Consider the following 26,423-nt stretch of genomic DNA (forward strand, 5'->3'; position numbering starts at 1 on the left):
TCCCAGTGCTGCAGCCTCTTCAGCCACCCATGGAGGAATACAGGGAATACAGAAGCGAGGCACATAACAAGCTCCTCCTGCACTGGTAGCGGAACGCATGGTGTCGTTTAAGGAAAGTACACATGCCTCTCCTTGATCCAAGAGTAGCCACACAGGGCTCCCCATGCACTGGGATCAAAGAACCAGACAAGAAGCTGAGGAAAGCTCTCCCCATGCACTGGGCCTCCAGAAATACAGAACGGGCGCTCCTCAGGCAACATAGTTGCACCAGTGAAGCTACCATATGAAGCACTCAATACTTCAGCAATAAAGATGAAAGGGCTCCTCATGCGCTAAGGGAGAACTTGTTTTTGTGGGGGTGCCCACACAAACAAGGTAGCAAGTGGTTTCAACTGCCAAGTCACTGTGGCAGTAAACTGTGCACACAGGCAATGCAGTGGCAGGCCTGTGACACGTTTGAAAAGCTACTTCTGTGGGTGGCACAATCAGTGCTGCAGGCCCACTAGTAGCATTTCATTTACAGGCCCTGGGTGTACGATATACTGCTTAACAAGGTACTTACAAGTAAATTAAATATGCCAAACCGGTGTAAGCCAATCATACCAAGTTTTAGGGGAGACAGCACATGCACTTTAGCATGGTTTAGAAGTGGTAAAGTGTCCAGAGTCTTAAAACCAACAAACAAAGGATCAGAAAAATAAGAGGAGAAAGGCAAAAAGTTTGGGTATAAGCCTGAAGAAAGGGACATTTCCAACACTTTTTTATACATATGTACACCTAAGGTAGGCCCTAAAGACTCATATGGTAGGGTGCCTTGTATTTAAAAACTAGTACATGTGGCTTTAGTTTTTACACGTCCCAACAGTGAAGAACTCTGAAAGTCTTGTTTCACTACTGTGAGACCTATCTCTCCCATTGACTAACTCTGGGTTACTGTATTACATTTAATAAGTGATAGCCTTTGATTGGGAGCAGATAGAAATATGAAATGTACCATCAAATGAAATGCATTTTTAAATCTTTAATTGTAAAGTTGAATTTGAAGTCACAATTCTGAAAATGCCACTTTTAGAAAGGTGGCATTTTCTTATCCTAACCATGTGTGCATTCTGCCAGTGTCCTGGGTCACAAGACTGTAACTTTCTCTACTCTTGGGATTTGTGAATTCCTTCCATGCAGTGACACAAAAGGGGACTAGATGTGTATAGGATTGACTATCTTGCCAGGATGGCTGGGGCGGGGGCTGTGCCTTGCCCCACTCACGATATCAAAGGGCTTGCCTCCAGCACTCACAAAGGAACGTGATTCTAGTCTTTTATCACGCCAGACATCTTGGAACCTTAACTGGGGAAGGGAAGAATTCTCCAGAACCAGGTGTGGCAGTAATATAGGGATCCCTCCAACACTTCAAAAGTTGGCACCTGGTATAAATATTGGATCTCCAGTGCCACTCTTCAGTACATTCCTGAACCTCTGGACTTTACAGAAGAAAGATTACCTTGCTCCCCGGTGCTCCCTGCTACTACCAGATGACTTCCCTGCTACTTGAGGACCTCTTTGACCCCCAGAAGCTTGCCCTGCTGCTTGAGGACTGCCCTGCTGTCTGAGAAGGGAGACTGGACCTGTTCCCTTTATCCTAGACCAACCTAAGTAACTCCAAGGGTTAGTTGGCGGAACTGATGTCTGAGCTTCAGGGACACAACAAGCTCCAGAAGCCTGCATGCTGTTGCCCAGCTGACCTGCTGCACTAGACTTGTCTGGACCTGCAACTGAACTTGCCAGACCTCTGTTGGACTCTGCTGGAGTGAGTTCTCGATACCCAAGAGGTGCTTGGATATTTGGATGGCATCAGTTGAACTCCTTCTATGGATAACAGTTAAAACCCTGAAGTTTTGAGCTCTTCGTGTCCACGAAAAGAGCCATTTCATGGCAAGACACAGCCACCAGCAAAGACTACCAATGAGAGGCTCCAGTGAACCCGACTCCATGCTATCATGACCGCCACCGATAACCCGCAGTGTGAGATCTTCACCTCACGCTACAGTAAGGCAACCCACGGTGACTGCCAACGCACAGCTCCAGCAACAACCATCTGTGACACCGGACCAGATCTTCGCACTATAGCTATGACCATCCACAATGCTAGGACTGCTGTTCACAATACAGGGATCACCATCTGGAATGCTCTCTATATTCCTTGTGGCCTCCTCCATTGCAAACAGAACTCTTTGTGCCACACTATGAAAAGGTAACTTATTCACTGGGACTAGTCTGGTCCCTGTATCTGGCCCACGCTCCATCACAATGAGCCTGAACTTGTGACTTTTTCCCAGTCTAGCACAACCAGATGACCGTGAGAGGCGCTTTGTGTTTACAGGCACCGTAGTTACATAACTAAAACCTTCCAATTGCAAGTCTTTTGTAGTGATTGGATTTTTGTTGTTCTGGTCTCAATCCATTTATTAAAATGTATTCTATTTTTTCTTAATTGATTTGAGATTGTTCTTGTCTTCTGTTTCCACTTTATTATTGTTTGAGGGCTGCATAACTTTTGCCTCTAAGTTATCTCTGACTGCTTTGTGCAAAACTACCAGACGGTTAAGCACAGGTTAATTTAGTGACTTTTATGATTCACCCTGACAAGGATTGTGGTTGTTGCCTGAATGGGCCTTCCACCCTTCTCAACCAATAGCCTGATTGATTACAGTATATATTCTAAGACATTGGTAGAAATCATCCGTTCCCACAAATCTGAGTGGATCGCAAAGTTAGGAGGTTAGCGCAATGTGAGCAACTCATCTACAATGTTAATTATCAAAGCAGGATATTAAAAGAATATGGGCACCCTTTCTTTCACCAAGATAGGACAGGAACAGTGGTCAATCACAATTAATTATGCAAACAGGGATCCCACACTCCTGCAGAGTACTATGATGCGACAAGTGTGAGTGTGAACGACCTCCTTCCCAATACGCCTGATATCTGGGGAACAATATCGGAAGACTAACCACATAATACCAAGATTTCAAAAGGGGACTCCTCTGTACAATTTGAGACGGTGAGGGAAGACTAGAGGTCTACCTATTTACAGAATAGGCAAATAGAAACACAATCTATTGATTATAGTGAATGAAGAGAACTCTTCTCAAGGATTATCTAAGGTTGGGCAATGACAGCATTAGGGATCCAGGGAAAAACAGTAGAGTTATCAATGTTGCGAGTTTTGTATCTTGATTGACTCTGGAAGAGACTGAAGTGAGAGGTCAAGGTGAGGTGTCTGTATTTTTGTTGTATTATGATTGTGCAACAGGCCCAGTTTTTGCTGTTTATTTGCTGTTACCTCTCAAATTGAGCAATAACAATAAGGCATTAGATAACTGCGTTGAGACAAATGTGATATGTCTTTATCTTACTTCGTATCTGGTAAAATACATCTTCGATAAAGAATTGCTTAAAAAATGCATTTCGCACTCAAAGTGTACCTAAACTGCCCGCTTGGTTAAAAAAGTTAAACCAAAATGAGTTATTTCATTGATGCCTGCGTAAAAGAAATGCCATTCCCCTTGGGGAAGATGGCATTGTTGTCAGGCATTTTATTGTTTATTGTTTATTCGAGTCTGTATAATGGTGTAGTCAAATTTCCCAAGATTGCCCCAATTTATACCATCATAGCGAAAGTTACATCTGTGTCTATTTGAAGAACAGGAAATCACTGACGCAGGATTTAGCAACAACACCCAACAAACCCAAACCCAACTTGATCTTAATTTGAGCTTCAGAGTGATTACAACATTTTAAATTTTGGTAAACTTCATTGATGGCTGCTCGATGAAAATAGCCATATAAACAAAGAGGAACAATTTAGTTAACTGTTCATAACCAAATTGCCGTCCGGCCACTGTAGTTTGATCAACGAGCCGATTCCACTGTATCCGTAAACTATAACTGCATATTATTTAGAATCACTGTGTTATGCAAAATTTCAACACCAGTGCAGCTTTTGGGCAACCATTGAAGCCAGCCTGGGCGCGAATATCAACTAAGTGTATGTTAATGCTATGCCTTAATATATGGAACAGGGACTGGTTTAGATATTAATGATACGTGTTTACTAAACTGCAGAGATAAAATGAATAATACAGCTTTTTCTTCACGGGCCACCGAGTGTTTTCCAGTGCATGACCGAATACTTGTTTCATTCCATTGCTGACGCAGTTAGATCCCTTCTGACTGTAAGTGCCATTCCACTACGGGCATCTTGTCTGTAAACAAAAGGCGTGATCCTTAGCTCTAAAATGTCAAACACTATTTAAAATGTGTTGTTTAAAATGATGTGTCGGAGAAGGGATTTCACGTTGGAAGCACATTACTACAGAGGTGCTATACTCTGCCAGGTGCGGCTTTAAATACAGATCCCTTAGGTGGAACGTGTTGCTGTGTATATTTAATAAAGTTTGATTATTTTCGCGTGCTCCTTGGGAGATTGTGCCCAGTTAAAAATAGACATGGAGCCCAGACATGGTACGTTGTACTCTGATGCAAACCTTCTTATATCAAGTAACATTTATAATTTCGTTTTATGGGTTTAAGATACAGAAAGTGTACTGTGTTGATACAGCTTTTCTAATATATACCATATTGAACAGACATCAACTGAGAGCACTGCAGCCCTTACTCACACTGCCTAGGAGAATATCTCACCCATTACCAGGTCAGGTGGTCTTTATAGTAGCAGAGGGGCCCTGCAATCTTTCACTAACTAACTAGGAAAATGTCTCAAACATTACCTATGAAGTGGTCACTGGGATGGCTGAGAGGCCCTGAGTGAAAGTTTCTTCAGACTGCCAAGTGATATTTCTCAGGGTTTTATTATAGCCTTAAAACCCGCCGTAGCGGGCTCTACCGGCTATTAAAGGCCCGCTCCCCGCGTTAAATGCCCGAGCCGAAGGCGAGGGCATTTAACAAGGGAGAGGGACTTTAATAGCCGGTAGAGCCCGCTACGGCGGGTTCTAAGGCTATTAGAACATTCTGCAACTCAGGGCAGAATGTTCTATTAAAAAAAAAAATGTTCACGGAGCACGAGGGGATTAAAATCCCCTCGGGCTCCGTGAGGCTTTGTTCACAGCTGTTGCTGTGAACAAAGCGAACATTGGAATGTTGGCGCTGCGGGCTTTTACCGGCCAGTAAAAGCCCGCAGCACTCCATTGTTTTCAATGGAGCCCCCAGCATTCCAATGTTCTAATTGTAAATGAATGCGTGCCAGCGCCCATAGCTCTGTTCAGTGCCCCGTGGTCCATACAATAAAATATCAGCACACCGACTACAAAGGCCGTGTAGCCTTAAATCCACCTGATGCCACTTTGATCTACTCCCTGCCCCTTTACCTCACTCTTGCTGGCTCCTTTCTCCCTTTATGATGGTTTTCTGTCATTCACTTCGACCGTCTTCTTGTATGTTGTTTCGTCTCTTGCTCTCGGGAAAAGACTGATGTGGAAAAATAAGTGGCAGTCTCCAAAAATGAGTGCTGGTGGCCCCCATCGACAACCACCATCTCAAATTAATTACTGGTCAACCAAGAGGTCTGGCCAGTGGTAGAGGCCCTGCACACTTTCTCATGTTCCTTAAGATTTTATTTTATGCATTATCTGGGGAAATGTCTCTAGAACTGTAAAGTGGTTTCTAAATTAGCTGAGAGGCCCTGCAAGCTCCCTCACACTTTCTAGGAAAATATCTCAGTCATGAAGTGTTGCTAAAATGAATGAGAGGAAGTTGAACCTGGGTATATTGCGCTTTCAGCAACCATGCCCTGTTTCTAAATGAATTAGTATTTATATAGAGTTAACCTAGCTGTGAAGCATCAGAGTGCTGTATATTCAGGATGATTGTAGAATACATACACCAAGTAGGGATTACTCAAATACATTTTACACACATGTAGACACAGGAAGATTTAGTAATTTGCCTAGAATCACATGATGTTGGGTCTAATGCCCAGGTTGTGATCAAAGCCTTTCCTTTTTCTTGGGAAATGTAGTTTTTTCTTTCTTGGCTGCTGTTAAAATTAAAGCAAGAAAAGACTGCATAATATGAGCCTCCGGTCTTGTAATAAAATCAACTGGCTGCGCTCTTTGGCCGAGCCTTGTGGAGCGGAGAGCCTGAAGCCAAGCCTTGTTTTGTCTTGCTCTGTGGTTGCACCTCGGGGAACAGAGAACCTGGAGCTGCGCCTCCCTCTGCGGCCTCTGGGTACAACTGAAAAATAACACAGCTGGTAATCCCTTCCTGTTTTTACAACCACATAGACGCCTTGACACATTCTAGGATGGTCAACAAAAACGACTCAGTCACGGTTATAAAGTTTGCCTCCAAAGTAATATATAAATACCCCACCAGAGACAAGATGTTTAATCCAGTCAAAGGCAAATTATTTTATCTTCTTCAGAGCTAAGCACCTCGGTAATGGTGCACTGTGTATATTACCTAAAGACCCTATAAATGAATAAATAAAGTCATAAGTCTTATTCCTCACACCAGTTGGACTACTCAGTGTAGCCTCTAAAATGCACATTTTAATTTCTGTTCCTTTGTTTGCCATTAAATTAAACATTTATTTAGCAAAACAATAAATTAGATTACATAAAACATCCTGACAGTTAATCCATAAATTGGAATAACTAGTTTAACAGCAAAGGATATGGAAAATGGCAATCAAGCTATAAAGTAATTATGTTTTAAATTCTTTTAAGGGCTGCGTGTGGGGCAGCAATAATAGATTATTGCATAATGATACCATCCGATCCTGTAATGAAATCACAACCTGTTAGTCTAATGCCAACGAGCAATAAAGGATAGACTACGTTACAATGAATTTCAAATTACACTCTTAAGATAATAACATAAACATTTCTACTTAGTGATTTTCATGTTTTAAAACACAAAAAAATGCCTTGGGAAATTTTTAGTTAACAATTTAAACATTTAATAGATATTGGACTTTCTAGCTGCCAATTCATTATTTTGTAACTGCTTATCAGATTTGCCTTCACATTTTTAATTCTATACCTGAATTGTGGACCCATATTCTTTTTATAGCTAAATCCACTCAAGGTGATATTCACCATTTGGTTGAAACTTAAAATTCCTCTGTGGCAGTGTAGTGGTACAGTATATGGGGGGGGGAGTGGAATGGGAGATGACTTGTGAAGATTTAATTGTGGGTTTAAATAGGGGCCACTGACACAATATGGTGGTAAACAATATTGTTGACAAAAATATAATTTCAAACATATTGTTTACCATTATATCATGCTCCTATATTTGTAACGGTAAGTACAGAAATATCGGGAAAAAATATTGTTGGTACTAGTAGTAGTCCTTTTTTTGGTTTCATAAAAACCATAAAGCACTGTACAAAATATAATGCAAATGCATTCCTAAAATCAAATACAAAACATGAATATAAAACCACAATTAGTCAAACATCAAATGTAGTCTCTCAGCAATACACATAGGGCCTGATTATGACCTTGGCGGATGGGATGCTCCTTCACACACACACGACTGATATCCCTTCCGCTGTATTATAAGTTCCATTATATCCTATGGAACTGGTAAAATGGCGGACAGGATAGCCGTCATGTTTGTGAAGCCGTGTCCCATTCTCCATGGTCATAATCAGGCCTATAAACTCAATGTAGGAACACTAACTCATTAGAAAAAAAATCACCCATACACCCCTAAAGATACTAATAAATATAATCAATAACAATTTCCATTAAAAACATCAGATAAATATATAAGCACACTCAATATAACACATTGTCAAATCCATTTAAGCAGGCCTACTAAGCCTCCACCTAAGTCTCAAGACAGTCATTAGGTACTTAGACAGTGGAAAAACTAGCCACCATCTAGTGTCACTCTTGAGGATCCGCAAAGGGATCCTCAACTGTCTTGATTCAAAGATTCGGCTGATGGGTAACAATCTTACCTGCCTGTACTCTATGTAATAAGGGCAAAAAAACATAAAATGTTCTTCAGTTTCATTAGCGGCTTGACAAAGTGGGCACACTGGAGAGATGTTCAACCCCTTCCAACTATTGCACAAGCTATTGAGTGGCTGTATGTAAATTTGAGATATTAATGCATTGCATCTTTGAAAGCCAAGAATCTATTATTCAAAGCTCCCATACTGGCCTTGTTTAGCCACACATGACATTCATGGGCCCAGTACCTTTCCTTAAGAGGCTGTAAAGATTTTTTACTAATACTGAATGGGCTGATCCAGAGTTCACCCCAACCCAGTGTATTTAGCCAGGATGTCATATATTTCAGCCAAGGAATCCTATTACTGCAATTAAACTTTAGGATTTCAGTCAATGACTCTTGTAGCAGAAGTGGTTATTTATTTACCCATACTTGTACCCAATATGCTATGGGTCTAAATGTTGCAACCTGTCCAATGTTCAGCAACCCAAGGTCGAACCGTAAGGGGATCAGACGAGTATTCTGGGGTAGATTCACAACCGATTTCATTAAACTATTCTTTGTTCTTTCTAGTACCCCCAATAGTATGAGTACTCCATAGCTCTGCGCCGCAAAGGACAGCACTAACCCCTTTTCCCTGTAAATTGCAACAATGGGTCTAGCTAGTCTAAATCTGCACATTTTCACTCTTCTTAATAATGTGACACATATCACCAAAATAGACAAAAATATTGATTTCTAAATATAAATAGAGTTTAAAGTTGTAAATGTTAAATGTTTAATAATAATTGTTAATTATTACTTAATTAACTTTCCACCAAACACCGCTACAAACCACCAGACTGCAACTAAAATATAAGTAAAATAAGTATTCTATGAATGAAAAATCAATTAAATAATGAATAATGAATTGTTAATCATTGATTAATTAACTTCACACCTTATACCTAACAGTCAGGAAATAACATTTCATGAAAATAATTCAATATTACATGAATTATATAATGAATATAAATCGTATCAATAAATAAAATGTATTGCATTATTCTTAATTATTTATTACCTAAATACCTTCTCACCCTATCCCTTTACATACCAAACAACCTGCTACAATTCTATAAATGACTTTTAAAATTTAACAAACAATTCTATCTCACCTAAAGGTCAAGCTATATATTAAAATAAATTAATCACATTGATATAAACAATAGTTCCACATAAAATTAAAAAGTCAACTAAAGCATAATCAAATCATTACAAAACTGTATTTTTAATCACTATATGAATTAAAAACATTGTTATTATTTACAATTATACTACAAACCTAAAAAAACAACTCATGTCAACAATATTTCTGCATCACAATATTTGTGTGTCATAATATTAACTTTCTGATTTCTCTCTTCCAATATTTTTAAATCAATATATTGTTTAAACACCTTTAATTAGTAGATACCAGCTTGTACTGAAATATATTTTTATTTTCTGAGAATAGTTCAGATGTATGTATGAGTGAAGAGTAAGTTGAGATGTATGTGAAGTTCAGTAACCACCTTTATATCACAAAGCATATGTGAGGAAAATATGAACATTGATGACATTGGAAACTAGATTATGCCCTTAATTGTAAAAAGGACTATTTTCTGTCTGCTATGTGTGTGGACTACACATATATTGTGCTGCAGTGTTGCAAAGTATTGCACTGCACTGTGAAACAAATAGGCTTTATAGACCTCATGAAGTTCACAAGGATAGATTTTTGTGTTTTTTGCGAATGCAGGGCAAGCCATTTTTGGGCTTACAGCAGTGTGTAACCTGTTGCTCTTCCAGCAAATGTGTGTGTTTTGTGACTTTTAAAAGCTTGAGATAGGATAACCTTAAACCTCTTTCAAGGCGATCTTTGATGATCTTCTCCTGACTACAATGCAGTGGCTGATTGTGCAAACTTTTTTGTACTGTAGCCAGTGTAGCAACCTAATGTTCCATGAATTACTCCCCTTGTTCATCGGGCAACTGCATCCTCTAGAAATTTTGATTTGGCAATATGGTAATAGGGAGTCCCACATCAGAGTATTTCCATAGTCATGTTTAGAGTTTTCAAATGGCCATTCATCACAGTCTGCTTGGCAAAGGAAACGGGAGGTTCAAATACGGCCGGTGGCTGTGGGAGGATCTTTCAGCTCCTTGTTTTGAATTTACTATTTATCAGGAGATTTTGGGCCTTATACGAGTCTGGTGTACACTTGACCGCCAGAGTCGCAGATGGGGGTTGGACTGACACCAATGCAGCGGTCCGAGAGCCATATTATGACCGTGGCTCTTGGGCTACGGTGGGACCTCCAGCTCCTGGCAGTTGCGGAAAGTCTAATCCACTAGGGCATCGCTGCTAGCAGCGCTGCTCAGGGGATTACAACTTCATTCTCTGCCAGCCATTTCATGGGGGTAGCATGCCATTGAAAAGCTGGTGGAGAACAGGTGCAGGGTGCTCCAATGGGGCCCTGCACTGCCCATGCACTTGGCATGGGCAGTGCAAGGCCCCCCATGGCCAGCACCCACTCAATGTTCACTTGATTACGGGCCAGAGACAATGCTGTAGGCTGTTTCCCTCTAGGCCAGCAGGAGAAAACTCAGGTTTCCACCTGCTGACCTAGCAGGAAACTCTTAATGGGCACGATGGGGAGGTTATCAGAATTGCACCAACCTCCCCGTCAGAAGTTCGCGGACAGTCTAAACTGTCCGCCGAACTCGTAATGAGGCCCTTTGTGTCTAGCTACATTGAGCTTCAAGATTCATCCTTAAATTTTATAGTGGCCCTTTGACAGACATATTTGTGTGTCATCTATGTAAGGGTAGTATTGAGACTGTTTGCCTTAAAGGTTCTAAAAAGTAGTTTCTTAGAAATGCCAAAAAGTATGAGTGGAAGCAAAAGACCATTTGGGCCTCTGTAATCCACCTTATTCTATGCCATTTGAATCAGGACTAATTTGATATTCCAGACAATAAGACCCTGAACCATTGCGGGGCTGAATTGGATACAAGAGCCTTCATTAACAGAAAGAAAACCACAAGGCCACAGTCAAGAGTGATAAATTCAGCTGAAAGTTTGTTGAGGATGAGAAGAGACATTTCTCCTTTCCAGCAGCTACCATGCATTCATTTCAACCAAGTGATTGGTGTTTGAAGAGTCTATCATCCTACCCCTCAAAAGCAAAACGGTGTCAAGAAGTTGTATGCCTATGTTTCTGCAAACTAAGATGGAGGACACCTATTGACTTGGACTGGATTCTGTGTTAAATAAACCCTGGAACAGATGTGGTCATTTATATTCTCCTCTTTATACCTGGTTTGACTGCACAGATGTCTGAAAAACCTACTGTTATAGATTCTTTTAAATATAGGTAGAGGGCTTTATCCCAGCTCAGAGGTTTATTTCTCTTTCACAATATGCTGTTGACTATTGGGTATATTCTTCTGCTTCATAGGGATTGATTATATTGGAATGCATCACACATAAAATTACTTATCTCATATAGGAATTGTATGTAAAAAAACAATCATTTTTGTTTCATTTTTTTCAACTACAGCAGCATTTTTTACTGTTTTGGGGAGGACTCTTGTGCATGCCTAACTTTAAGACAGCCATCACATTGTGTTGTCCCATACCAGAATGGAACAGCATCTCTCCAAGCTTGCTGCTCCCAAGCTCATGCAAGGTCAATAACAAAAACCACAATCTTGTAGTACATTTGGGGCACTGATCTTGGATCTGCCAACCGTTTTCACCAATTTTTACAGTAATGCTGTGCTGAAAGTTACCGCTCACTGTGATATCTGATTCCCTGCACCTCCAGCAATGGCTCTGTGAACTACCTTGCAATGTAGCCATTTTGGTCCCCTTTAGCTGTGGTCTGAAGTCATCTTTGAGATGGGAGCATTTTCTAAATGCAGAACTTAGCCAAGCTAAAAGAGGGACAATTTTTTGTGAGAGCCTACCTAGATCCGTCAAAAACATCACCCAGTTTGTGACACTACTGAAAAGAGTTGCTGGAGAAGGTGGCACAAAATCAAATTGATAAAATCAAATGCAACTTAAGTTTTAAAAACAAACACTTACAAAGCAAATATAGGGCTTTGCTAGGAAATATACTAATGCTTTAAATGGATGCCTTTTCAATTACAAAAATAATAAATGGCCTTTCTCCTAGAACTCAATTGACCATATTTTTAAAAGGTTTGTTACAAAATTACACATTTTAGGGAGAGTTTAATTTTTCCTAGCTTTTTTTGCACAGTAGTTATGCACTGTGAAGCAATCTTCTTAGCCAGATGACAGTCAGATTTTGGCAAAGGTGGGGTGGCTACTTAAGTGGGTGCATTAGGATTCCATCATTAGTTTGCCTCCCTGAGCCTCTCCACTGTCACCTTGCCTCTAACAACACATCACCAAGAGCTCAGCAGATAGTATTTGACACAGATCTCCCCCATGAGTATTATGTTCCTCTTAATGGGGCTGAAATTCATTCTACACTTTCTGTTGGATCAAAATAGAAAATAAAGACTGAAAGGTCTTTTTTTGTAAAAACAAACAAAAAACAACAACAAAAAAATATATATACTGTATATGTGTATATATATATATAATATATATATATATTATTTTACTAGTGTTGCTTGTTTGTCTCTTTCAAAGTGTTATGTGATTGACTCTATATAACAATTCCTTTCCAAGGATTGGTTTTAGAAATTGATGCTAGACTCACCCACACTTAGTGGCATGCTTTATTAGTGAAGTGCTCTATCACAAGCACCACATGCCGTTTGGTAGGCTCAGCCAGAGCTCTTTATTAGGAACAAGTCTTTTATGGAAAATACAAAGGGTCATGAGTGTGATGTATAGTTGTATTAAGAGTAGGATGAAAACTGGAATTTAATTTAGGTTACATTTTATTTTATACAAGATTGAAATCAAACTAATGGAGTGGAATGTGTGGTATTTATTGGGCTACCTCATTCACTTCTTGGTAAATGGTATACATGTTTCTGCCCTTCTTAGCATGTATATATACCACTGGGCTTTCATCAAGACCTGCATGACCCTTGCCTAAAGTGTACTCGAACCGCTAATTATGTTAATGAGGTGTAGGAAGACAACAATGTGATCTATCTGTCCACATGATCCCATTTCTTGGAATGACTCATAAATGTAGCAAATCTCATACTTTAGAGAATGGAGACACCTGCTTTCCATATTTATTACAGTGTATATTCTGTTGTCATGTGTGCTCCTGCTATTGGTACATATGATGGTCCTCACAGTCCCTTCTTGGTCCAAATAGTTTGAGATTGCCTGGAAATGTTCCCAAAAAATGTTCTGAATGCAGAACTAAAAAGTGCACTAAAACACCATGGACAATAATATGCAAATGATACTCCAATATTTGCTTATTCCAGAAAATGAGACCAGCTAGGCCCGTGATAAATTGTGTAAAGCAATGACAATTGGAGTAGACTTTATGACAGTGAAATGACTAGTTCTATCTTTTACGTACCTCTTCTACACACCACCTTCACAAACATTTCCCTTTGTTGTGATGGTTCCATCCTTCAATGTGAAATGAGTTGTCTCTTTGTACTACTTTTATAAGAGAGAGCCCACTTGGAAGAATGCAAAAATAAAAACCTAAAATCTATTGACATATATATGGCAGCTCAAGGTTCAGATTGGTGAGTGTGCATTCAATACAGTTGCCATGGAACAGAGAGAGGTCTTACTGACTTCTGAATTGGCATCATAGATTTTATTGCCCTTTATAGGCAATAATTTATGACAAGCTGACATCCATGGTTTACACAGCATTGCACATGCCTCTCCATAAAACGTTTAACACTACACTCCAAATACTAGTGTCAGACTCGGATGAATTTTCTTTGTCTTCATAATACTCATCAGTAGATATCCTCATACTGTCCCTTAACTAAAGGGATGGACACTTTATCACCCTGTCATCTGGTAAGACATAAGAATCCTCAATTCCCTCTAGTAATATCCTCTTTCTCAGCCATGTATTTGACTTGTACAACAGGAATATGCCCTGCATGGTGTTCAGTTGTGTTTCCCTGTTTTTAGTGCCCCACTGCATGTGTTTGGTATTCTGATGGCTATTCTGACTTGATGTTTGGCCCTAGTGTCATGCTAATCTAGCATGTGTACAGATATCTAGGCCTACCGTTTCACAAAAGTAAAGTCGTGGACTCGTCTAGTGACCTGGAGGGAGGCACATAGCTTGCCCTCATTGACAGATAGTGAACTACTGTCCCTGTTGTGGATTTAGTAAATAGAGTTGTGTTGACATTGTACCATGCTTTGTGACTCCATAATTGTGACTGGACCTTTTTATGTGTGTCACTGAAGTAGAAGATGTCACTGAAGTAGAAGCCTACTGGCCCACTCATGTAAAGTTCAGCTTCTGTTGTTTTATTACTGTCCTTCCCTCACCTGGTGGTCGAGCATACTCCATCATTGCTCCTAAAACATGGGATGGCTTGCCTCTACAAATAATAGCCTCCTTCTCACTTCTTTAATTCTGCAAGAAATGTAAGACCTGACTTTTCAAGTAGTCCTACAATGCCCAAGGTGTTCCTAGACTCACACCTGCTCAATGCCAGGATACCCATCCTGTGTGATAGTGCACGCTACAAATCTGCACAACATAAAAAGATGTCAGCTAAAACTTAGCAATTCTTTTTGCATGTGTCATCATTCTTGAACATACCAAATATTTAACTCACATGAGCACTGCATTGTCATGTCACAATTATGTTCAGTAAATACTTGCTTTAAGTAACTTCTGTATATACTGTATGATTGGTACTAAATCAATTAAACCATATGTTCTGTTGATCAAAACTGTAACTGGTATGTGGCAGTAAATCAATGATTAACAAAACCGAAGTACTATCAAAAAACATTTAGTATTGGCCTTTAACCACGCTGGCCTTATAATCATAAACTTGTTCACATGAGTCTATCAAAGGATCCATTGTTTTTTATGGTACAGATGAATTCTAGCAGATAGACAGCCGAATTCTGTCATCATGTATACATATATGTCGTCTAGGGAACTCAAATCCTTCTACAAACATTGCATTTGCCAACGGTCTTCCAAGCAGTTCTGGAATGGCAACATATGAGAAGTGCCTATCAATGGTGCTGGATGTTATGTCAGCGTGGCTGCATGGCATGCATGCTCTGCATAGCTGCTATAGTTCATGGGTGTATGCTCTTGTGAGTCTATGTAAGCACCATATCCTACCACAACCTATTCTCCTTGTTAACCAATTTTTTGTAACAAACAAGAGCTTATCTGGGTTCTGCATGTATTTATCAATGTCCAAAGTAAATGTTCCAGATCAAACACTACATGAAATGGTGTTATGGCTGTTTTTATTACACACCCAAAAATCTTTTTCTATATTCTTTTCCCCTCCCGTTTCTTGCCCTGTCATTTTCCCGCCTTTCATTTTCAATTCAGTTATACTGAATTGTTTTCCATTTCTTCAGTGCTGTGAGTCTTCCTGTTTCTTACCTGTTCTGCAGTGCCATCTTGTAAGGCAGAATGTTGTTACAAAACAGATAAAGTTTCTAGCATATTTAAATTAGATTTGGGTTACCTTAAAAGTAAACATGGATTCCAGCTGGATCCATAGAGTTGCCAAGGATTTTCAACCCCAACGCCATGCAATAGAGATTCCTAAAGTAAAAGCTGCAAACCCCAATGATCATCCATTGGGGGTTGCTATTTCTTTTAAGAACAAGAGAAGCCCCTCCTTTGCAGGTGTCTCCAACCAGTTGATAGCAAGCTATCAGTTGCTCCCAGACACCTTCAGAGTAGCTTGCAGCCATGAGTTAATTTTTAAATAAGCATAGGGTCAGATTTTTCTTCTGAAGTTAAGGGAAGGCTGTGTTTACATTATTATCATCAAGCTGCAGATAGCAGAGCCTGACAATGAGCAGTACTCAGTCAGATTAATCGGCAAGACTGGGGCACAGAGGTGAGGAACTGAAGCAGTAAACTATTTAACTCTTGTCGACTCAGTATTGGAGAGTGAGAGCAAAATTATGTTTCTGAATGCTTTTAAATAGGAGAAAATGAAAAGTTACCATAATGATTAAGGGCCAGATTTGGATATTGGCGAATTAGTTTTTTGTAGATCGAGGTAAATACACGCTTAATTCGTCAGCTTATTTGTAAGCGCAATTATTTTTCAATACGCATATGTCAGCAGGCCACTGCTGTCGCGTCTCGCTGTCCTCAGTCCCGACGCGTTCACCAACCGCTTCACCTCGAACGCTCGGGACCGGGCTGCTCCCGACGGTAACCAGGTTATACAGAACACAACATATTATCTCCTTTTAAAAAAAAAATTTTTTTTACAAATAGTATTTTTTTTGCCGCTAAGAGAAAACCGAACAACATAAAACAACAAAAAAAACTAGTCAGTAGAAAAAAAATTAAAACACCTATACACTAATACAATAACATCCCTACTAATAACAATGACATTCCATGAGCTTGTTGGTGTTTGACACTTTGTGTTCACGGTCAATCTGTGTGTGGTTCCAACTTGTTGGTGTTTGACACGTTGTGTTCACGGTCCACCTGATCAGACAACAACTTATCACACCATTGCCACAGAAATCTTTGACCTTCACCATCTTCCCTGCATTCCACCAATGACCACCCTCAACCATAATAGCGTTGCCGCACACTTTCCTAACTGTCACGGGACTCCCATAACTGCCATCCCCTTTCTTCACAAATGTTTGCAATTTAATGCAAACCACATCTCCAGGTTGAATTGAGTGATCCTTTGTAGAGTTTTTCTTATCATACCTAGCTTTCATCTTTTACTGATTTCGTTTTACTTCTCCCAACAACCTGTCCTTGTCCACCTCATCTGTGAGTTTACCAGCCACTGCATTAGCTAACCAGGCAGGAAAAAGCCTACGTCTTCCCTTGAGTAGCTCAAAAGGAGAAATTTTTGTTAGCGAATGTGGGTTGGTACGATAAAACCACACATAGAGTTCACAGCCTCTTCCACATCATGTTTACTTGCTTTAGCCCATTTAATACACTCCACAACCACTCTATTCATTCTCTCTACCAAACTATTCATTTGAGGATGTACACAGAACTCTTCAAATGTTTCATACCAGACTCGACCAAGAACATTTCCGTCTCGTTACTAACAAACTGGACCCCATTATCTGAGATTATAAACTCCGGAAACCCTTCCCTCCAAAAAATTTCCTTGAGGAACTGTATGGCACTGCCAGCTGTGGGCTTAGCAAAAAAACACACTTCTGGCCATTTACTGTAGTAATCCATCAGGACAAAAGCATAACGCATCTGACATGGGAGGAAGTTGAACTTCCCCACCATATCAATACCCACTTTAATCCAAGCTTTTGTCTGGTAAAAATATGGGTTGCAACAGTGGTTTCAGAACCTTTAACTCCTTTTCTGCACTGTTACATACAATACATCCACTCACGATCCTCTCCACATCTTTGTCCATAGAGGGCCACCAATAATGAGCCCTGATACGTCTCTTTGTCATAGTGGCACCTAAGTGCCCTCCATGCGCATGGTCCACCAACCTTGAATGAACGTCACAAGGGGGTACACACTTAACATTCCCCAAAACAATTCCATCCTTAATTGACAACTCATCAATCACCTTAGCATACGGTTGGAGCTCTGAACCCAAATTCCTTTCCTTTGGCCAGCCGTTAATAATATGCTGCTTAACAATGCTCAACACCACATCTCTGCTCTCAGCCGTCCTCCACACCGTTTCCATGCACACTTTGGACTCATCCACATCTACGGGCGCTATAAAACAGTCTTCCATATCATCCTCCAAATTGGTAGAATTCTGCTCATTGATAGGTAACTAAGAGAGGAAGTCTGCTGTAAAATTTTCCTTTCCAGGAATGTACTTAACCTGGAAATTATATTGTAACAGTTTCGTGGTGAGACGTGCAATGCGGGGGGTGGTATAGTTGATCTTGTCACTATTTAAAATGTACACCAAAGGCTTATGATCCGTTTGAATCACATAGTTCCTGCTCCAGACATAGCTTCTAAATTTCTCACTCGCCCAGTAGCATGCCAGTAACTCTTTTTCAATTACAGAGTAATTGAGCTCTGGTTCACTTAAAACTCTTGAGGCATTCTCATTTTCCCCCAAACCCTGGGACAACACAGCACCCAAACCATACCTACTAGCATCTAACGTAATGATGCACAATTGGCTTGGGTCATAAGGACTCAATGTTCTAGCATCAACCAATTCCTGCTTTACTTTGTCAAATGCAGTTTGACAATCACTGTCCCATACAAACGGAACCTTGTACTTAAGCATATTGGACAACACTTTCACTTTACTGCATAATTGGCAATTAACCTAGAGTAGTATTCATGCATGGCAATAAATTAATGTAATTCATCCTTGTCCTTGGGGTTTGGAGAATCTAGAACAGCCTTAACCAAACCGAGCCGCGGCGCTATCCCTTTCCTGGACACACAGTGCCCCAAAAATTCAATCTCTCTCATGAAAAATTCACATTTTTCCTTCTTCACACAGACGCCATAAGACTGAAAAATCTTGAAAACAGATCTAATTCTTTCATTGCGGTCTTCCAAACCCTTAGCATGAATCAAGACATCATCTTGGAAAATTAGAACCCCTTGGACATCACTTAAAAGCTTGTGCATAATGTGTTGAAATGCTGACGCTGCAGATGCCAACCCAAACGGCATCCTGCCAAACTGGAACGTGCCAAACGGGGAATTAAAAGCTGTATAATGGTGTGATTCTTCATCTAATACCACCTGGTGATAAGCAGATGCCAGATCAATCTTGGAAAACCACTCAGAGACTCTAAGTTCTTCAAGTAGGTCACTGATTTTGGATATGAATCCACCCAAATTTCTTTATTGAGACTCCTCAAGTCCTCACATAAATGTATGTCCCCATTCTGTTTTTGAGCATCCACCAGTGTTGAAAGCCACAAACTAGACTTATTTGGCTCTATCACGCCATTACCTTTTAGCCTGTTTAACTCAGCTTTGAGATCCTCCCTCAAACTAAACAGAAAAGACCTGACCTTATGTTTCACAGAATTGGCCTTTTTTTTTTTTTATCCTGTGTTTGAAACCCATAATTTTTCCCCAAACCCTGGGCAAAAACACTGGGAAACTCATCCTCAAACGGTATGATTTTTTGAGTCTTTGACTACTAGGACTTGTTCTTTCATTCTGGGCTTCAGCACCATACCAAACAACCCATGGTGGTACCAACCCAGAATGTTCAAGCCTTTGTATGCCACATAAATTTTCCCAAAGATCTTACGTCCCTTGAACTCTAGACTGTCCTCTATATAGCCTTCTAAATCTATTTTCCTGTCCTCATAAGAGATATGTGATCTATCCGGTGGCAAAAATGTTCTATCACTCCAAGTTTTGTGAAACAACTCAGACGTGATCATTGTAATGCGTGCTCCTGAGTCAACCAACAAGCGTAACCATTTTTCTCCTACCCGAATATCCACTAGGGGATCAATACAATGGTTCTGGTCTTTAACCCCCATAACATTATCAGTGACCACAACAATCATGTCCTGAAATGCTTTGCAAAAAACTCCTCCCTGGTACCAATATCTTCTTCAACTACACTACTAACTTTAGCTTGCTTAGTGGTTGTAGATTGACAAACTTTCGCTCAATAACCTAGTTTCCACATTTCCTACATATGTTTTTTGCAGGGCAACTTTTACCATCCTTGTAGTGTGGAGCATACCCACACCTAAAACATATGTTTAATACCTAAAAAATGGGTTGTCAGATTTCTTCAGGTCACATCTCTTGTCGACTCGGATTTTTGCAACAACGTTAACTTAAAGTTGTTCAGTGTCTTTCACGCCAGCATTAGCTGTGAGTTCCTTCAGTGAAATCTGTGCCAGTTCAATACTCTTGGCTATTTTAATAACATCTTCCAGTGTAGGATTTCCCCTGCTCAACAGCTTTTGCTGAATATCCGTGTCCGAGCAATGACCACTAAACTGGTCCCTTATCAATTGGTCTTGAAAATCCCTAAATTCACGCTTGGAAGATAATTGTCTGAGCGCACTGATATATGCATCGACATCTTCACTTTGGAGTTGACAATGCTTGAAAAATTTGTGCCACAAAACTACCAGACTCAGTAGTACATCAAACCTTGTGGATAATTTCTTGGTAGCAACCTGATAGTCATCTAGCTCTTCTTCAATTTGCTCCAGATCCGGTAGGTGTTTAAAAATCTCTCTACCTTCATATCCCAAAGAATGTAGCCTCAAACACTTTTTCCTTTCTTGTCTAAAACGAGAGGCCCCTATAGCCCCAAAGTAAATTTCAAAACCATCAAACCATTGCCTCCATGGGATGGCAGACGCACCAGGTGACTCCACGAAAGGTGGTGGAGGATTAACTGACTGCCTTGCTCAACCAGGGTGACAGCAGTTTAAGATGTGCCCTTTTCCAGTTTTGAAAATAGTTAAAAATATATCTTTTCCTTAAAAAAGGACAAAACTTGCATAAAACAGCTAATAGCTGTGTGTTCAATCTGTACAACTGTACAGTCCAACCTGTGACGATACTATTAGGGCTTCAATGCATTATTAACCTTGAAACCCATCCAACATGGCACCTGTAAAAGCCTTTCACAGCTAGAAACTACTTGGTTTCAGTAGTTATCTCCACCTCCAGAAATCACGTCATCTCTTCCTCCACGTTTCCACACCAACAGGACAGCTCCCAGCATTCATTCGTTTTCTGCCGGATGTACAGGCAGAACACGTGCGTTGAGAAATGAGGTGAAAGAGAGCTCTCACCTTCAAATGAATATAGGACTGCGTGGATAAAGTTGCGGTGGCCTTCTCACTCCTCGTTGCCAAAAATAATGTTGTCTATCAAGGTAAATACACGCTTAATTCGTCAGCATATTTGTAAGCGCATTTATTTTTCAATACGCATATGTCAGCAGGCCACAGCCGTCGTGTCTCGCTGTCCTCAGTCCTGACGCATTCAACAACCGCTCCACAGAACACAACAGAGTTACTTAAATCCCATAGGATATAATGGGATTTAGATTTCGATGGATGGGATATACGTCACTGTCCAGAGTAACTCGTCCGGCAATATCTAAATCAGTCCCTAATTCTTCATTTTAATTTTCTCCCATTTCAAAGTGTCGCATTTACAAGCAGCAGTCCTTTTGCTCCAAGTGGACAGTAGACACTGCCATATTTATAACTGAAAAATAGTAATTTTTTCGAATAGGAGAAATTTAAAGTGAAGAACACTTTTTCCATGAAACATTGTCTTAATGTATTTCTCCACTTTCAGTTAAATTAATTACATCTTAATGTTTTATGAAACATGTTTCTTCAATTAAAATTCCTCCCATGTCAACAAATGTATTTTTCTTTTAGAAATATGGCACCATGTCTACTGGCAGTGGGAGCAGAAGGCCAGCTGCTTGCAGATGTGACACTTGGAAAAGGGATACAATTTAATGATGAATTTTCTGGAATCTATATAAACACAGTAAACTCTTCAGTATAATTTTCTTGACACAGTGCCATATTTATAAGTGAAAAATTCAGCCATTATTTTAAGTGGGAGACATTTAAAGTGCAGAAAAATGTTCCATATCCTGGACATTTTTACAGAACATGTTTCTGCACTTTAAATTTCTCTCATTAAAAAATGTTTATATGTTTGTGTTTTATATGTAACAATGCCACATATGGTGAAAGGTATGTCCGGTGCACAAGTGCATACGATACAGTCTCTCATTCACCAATACACATATTCCATTCATATGCACACATGTTCATCATTCTCCAAAGACCACGTTCTCACTGACACACATGGCAACCCTGTCATAGTGACCCTAATCAAAGTATTTTGTTCAAACCATGGTATATTGCTCTGTGGACATTAGGTGTAAGGTCAATTAAGCTGGACGTGGGGGCGTCTGGTAACAGTGCACAAGTTGCATAGCTTTCAGTAGCGCACAACTATTTTCACTGATCAGAAATTGCTCTCACTACAGAAAAGGTTGGAGACGCCTGTATCAGAATGATTCATTCTTAGCTAACCTTTGTGTCTATGTATTTTTTTCAAGTTGCGTTTTTTTTTTCCGATTGGGAGAACCACCTCGAATTTCTAATCTTAACCTGTGGGTTATTTGAAATTGTTACTGATTGAAGTAATTAGACATGATCTAAAGGTTTACTCTGTTCAAAACATGAGATATCCTGTCTGCCATATTCTATAGAAGTTGTAGAACAGCGGACAGGATATCCATCACATTTGTGACAGAGTAACCCACACACAAAAAATCACACCCATTGATTCACTGTGTTCTATTTGTTGTTAGAGAGATCAGTGTTTTCCTTGTAAAGTTTATCACAGTTCTACACATGCATATAGCTTTTAGGAGGATTGTGCTTGACAACAAAAATTATTCTTTACCCTTAATGCAAAAATATATATCATGTTATGCTATACTAACAATCTTTGCTTCAATTGAAGGAAATTGGCTGATCTCTCTACGGTGTCTGGAAGGTTAATCTCACGGCTGCAGCTATTAATAAATTTCTCAGCTATGGAGATGTTTTATTGCAGATATGACCATGTTTTACCTACAGTACCAATAACAGGGATGTCCTTGTCTGTTTGTCCACAATAAATATGATTGATAACAGTATGGCCTTGTTTTGTAAAGCACTGCATTCGTCTATGCACGTGAGAAGCATATATCCTGACTCAGTGTTTATTTTACTTTGCAGAAGAATTCGTAAGAAATATTCCAGGATACATTTAAAAAGAGCTTCTAGAAGACCATGCGCTCCGTTTTTTCTGAAGAAGCCCTCCATTGTGAACCAAAAACAGGCAGTACAGACATGAGTGGTTCAAATTCATTGACATGTATGGCTTCTCAAAAGTGGACTTTAAAAAGAGCATCAAAAGCACTAATCAACAAACAAGTATTTTTTTTTTTTATGAGATAGAAGAAAAGAATTCCAAGTATACATGGCGAATTCTAAAAACATTTCTCGTACATATTTTATAATGTCAAGGTACACTACAGGATTGCAGGCTGTCTCGGAGAAAATATAGTCAAGAAAGCATGACTGAAAAAAATATCTTCAATAATAGATATCACTAAATGCATTAACGGAAGTAGAGTATGTAAAGTAGACTGATTCTATTTGGCAGCAGACATTTCGAAGGTTGTACAAAGCAGTGTTTATAACATAAGAATATTCTTTTCTATGTTATTAATGTGTTTTTCTAAATCGTAAATATCTAAATCGAGAAAATGTCTCTATATGTCATATATGCTCACAAGGAATATAGCTCTTCCAAAAGGTGTGTTATGTTTTTTTTATAGGAATACACACAGGAATTCTCTCATCTGTACATGATTTACAATTTTTCACTCGACAACACGTTAAGATATACATTTAACAAATGCTCCCCATCTTGCAAAATAAAGACAGAAAGAGCATGGGATAGATGTGTCATTGCCAGGGTTGCAAAGAGCTACCACCCAGTTCTCCATGTGCTTGTGAGTCATGAGGAAGGGGTGGTCTCTTTTTCAAGTACCTCTGTTTCCTTGCAAGTTGCATAAAGTCGGAAATCTGGCAAACCTAGAAATGTTTGGCCTTTGATTTTAATAATTGCCAGTTATTAGCAAAGACATTTCTTAACGTTTTTCCAAAGCAACATTTGATGGTAAGCATCGATTGCAGTTTCTATAAATAATAATCATGTTCAGGTGTATTCCTATTAACTGTGGATCTAGGGCCATATGTACGAAAGCTTTTTCCCATAGACACAGAATGGGTAAAATCCTTTCGTACATCTGGCCCCTAATATCTAATTCCTAATATCTCAGTTGAGATCCTTTTTAATTAATGGGCATATACTTTGAGGACAGTTCATCCACTGCTATTGTATTAATGTCCGAGCATCGCTGAAAAGTTCCTAAATTAGCGTCTTTTATAAAAATGCCTGAGCAAATATATGATATGGGTATTGTCCTGGCCAGGCCTTTTTTGAGAAAAAACAATATTAGATATTTATACTTATGTTATACTTGTTTTTTTCTAAAATATACTTTTGTTACACTTTTTTTACACTCAGGCAAGTCGAGATGGTATTTTGTGTGTAGGTTTAAATTTATTCTGCCTTTCGATGGATAACAAAACAACGATGTAACTTTGTAAGTGTATTTGTTGGTAAGCTTGTACAACCTGGCATTCTGAGAATTTCAAATGCCAATGTTGTATTCGACTGATTTTGTTTAGCTGGTGCTGGCAATAAATTGGTATTTCGTGGCTCCCAGATGAACACGGTAGAGAAGTTACACTGTCTTTTTTTGCGCACCATAAACCAAAAGCATTTGATAAAAAGTATTTTGTTTAAAAGTATTTGTTGACAATTTACTGGACTCTGGGTTACATCAGTAGGTAAACAACAGCAGTGAAATTATTAATAGCGCTACCATTATTTTTACTATTAAAAAAAAAAAAATCTACTAAGAGGTCATTAATTGCGTGAGTAAATAGATATTACACCAGACCTATTATTCTCGCCTGTTCTATTAAAAAATGGTTTTGATTGGAAATGGTGCCAAGCACGCCTAACTGTAAAATGGATTGTGTCCCTTTATTAAGATGTTTCAATATTCATCATATTTTATGTTGTGATAGTTGCTCTGATTTCATGTTCCCTTCTAGCTGTCTCTGTTTGTGTAGGAAAAGCTCTTTATCTTTTAAGGACCGAAGAGTCACGTGAATAAATATTTTCAACTTGAATTCCTTCTAATGAATGTCTAATGCTGAAATTCAGAACCATGCTATTTTACTTTTCTTTCAAAATAAAAGTATGGTGTTTCCTCGCTTCAGATGTCTGTGATTATTAATTTCGATTTATTGAAGACAAAAACAGTTTTATCCATAAACTCCTTTTCCAGAATGGAAAACAGCATTAACAAAGTGGTAATTACCACGCAATACCTTAAGCATGCATCCATTACCATTTCGCATGACTTTACCACACATGTCTCTACCATGCAAATTTTTACCACCCTTATACCTTGCCTTTACAACGGAAATGTAAGTATTTCGCAGGTAAGTGTGTATATATATATATATATATATATATATATACACAATTTCAAGGTTTAGGGTGGGTAAGGGGGTTTGGATGGCAAGGGTGTTTTTAGGGTTAGGGTTGGGTAAAGGTATAGGGTGGTATGGGTATTTTTAGTGTTTAGGCTGGATAAGGGTATTCAAGAGGCAGGGGTAATTTTAGTTTTTTTTGTGGGTAGGGCCTTTTGGCTGGCAAGGGTAATGTTAGGGTTTGGGGTGGTAAGGGTATTTGGGTGGCAAGGGTAATTGTAGGGTTTAGGGTTTGTAGGGGGCCTTTGGGGTTTACGGTGGGTAAGCCCATTTGGGTGGCAAGGGTAATGTTAGGGTGGGTAAGGGTATTTGGGTGGGAAGGGTAAGTATGGGCTGGGTAAGGGTATTTGGGTGGCAAGGGAGTTTTTAAGATGGGTAGATATATATTTATATAATAATATACCTAGTGGCAGTCACAACTAGGTAGGTATAGTCAGGACCAAGTTTCTTTAGAAAGAGCATTTTTTGTATTGCTAATAACTTTGACACTGCTTGACAAATCTTTACAAATTTTACCAGAAAATATGACGTTCACTCGAGCTGGTGTCTGGAAAGTTTTGGGATGATCCGTTCAGGGGGGGCTGAGAAAAAGGGGGGAGGGAGGGTCACAAAGCACTTTTTCCCCATTCATTTTTCCATAGGGATTTTTAGCAGCCATAGCACTTTAACTACTGGACAGAATTACACCAAATTTGGGAGAAAAGTCGGCCCTGGTCCAGAAAACAACCTTTTTTTTGTCTTGGTGTAAATTTGTTCAGAAGTTCTTGAGAAAATAACTGGAAAATAAATAGGCATATATAGAGACTTGGATCCGTCACAACTCCTCGCGGAGAGCAGCGAATCCAGGAGCCACATGGAGCAGTGTGATAGGCTGGCTGCAAGCTTTTCAGAAAGTTGTGGCTGCCATTTTATCAACCCGCAATGGTCCTGGGGAATGGATTTTTCATCAGAAATTATTACAAGGGGTCAGAGTAGGGGTATCCTGACAACAAGGGTGGAAATGTATAGGTTGGTGAAGGATTAATAATACGTTTAAAAGTTGAAAACACCTTTTTTTTAATGATTGTGGGGTCGTGACTCTGTTGCAGTGCTCAGTGCGACCCCCCATATAACCTCATGATGGAGTCGTGAACCTCAA

General features: G+C 39.5%; 1 protein-coding gene across 2 annotated transcripts in view; it reads left to right on the forward strand.

The window, feature by feature from the left end:
- The window catches only part of MTA3 (metastasis associated 1 family member 3), a 964,160-nt gene extending 939,153 nt beyond the window's left edge, over positions 1 to 25,007 (forward strand). For both annotated transcript variants that reach the window (XM_069233985.1, XM_069233984.1), the window contains one exon: positions 22,886 to 25,007. In XM_069233985.1, the coding sequence (XP_069090086.1) occupies positions 22,886 to 22,897 (12 nt within the window). In that variant the 3' untranslated portion in view covers positions 22,898 to 25,007. The remainder of the gene's footprint in view (positions 1 to 22,885) is intronic.
- The last annotated feature ends 1,416 nt before the right edge of the window (positions 25,008 to 26,423 follow it).

This window comes from Pleurodeles waltl, chromosome 5 (genome assembly GCF_031143425.1).
Source record: "Pleurodeles waltl isolate 20211129_DDA chromosome 5, aPleWal1.hap1.20221129, whole genome shotgun sequence".
Lineage (NCBI taxonomy): Eukaryota > Metazoa > Chordata > Amphibia > Caudata > Salamandridae > Pleurodeles > Pleurodeles waltl.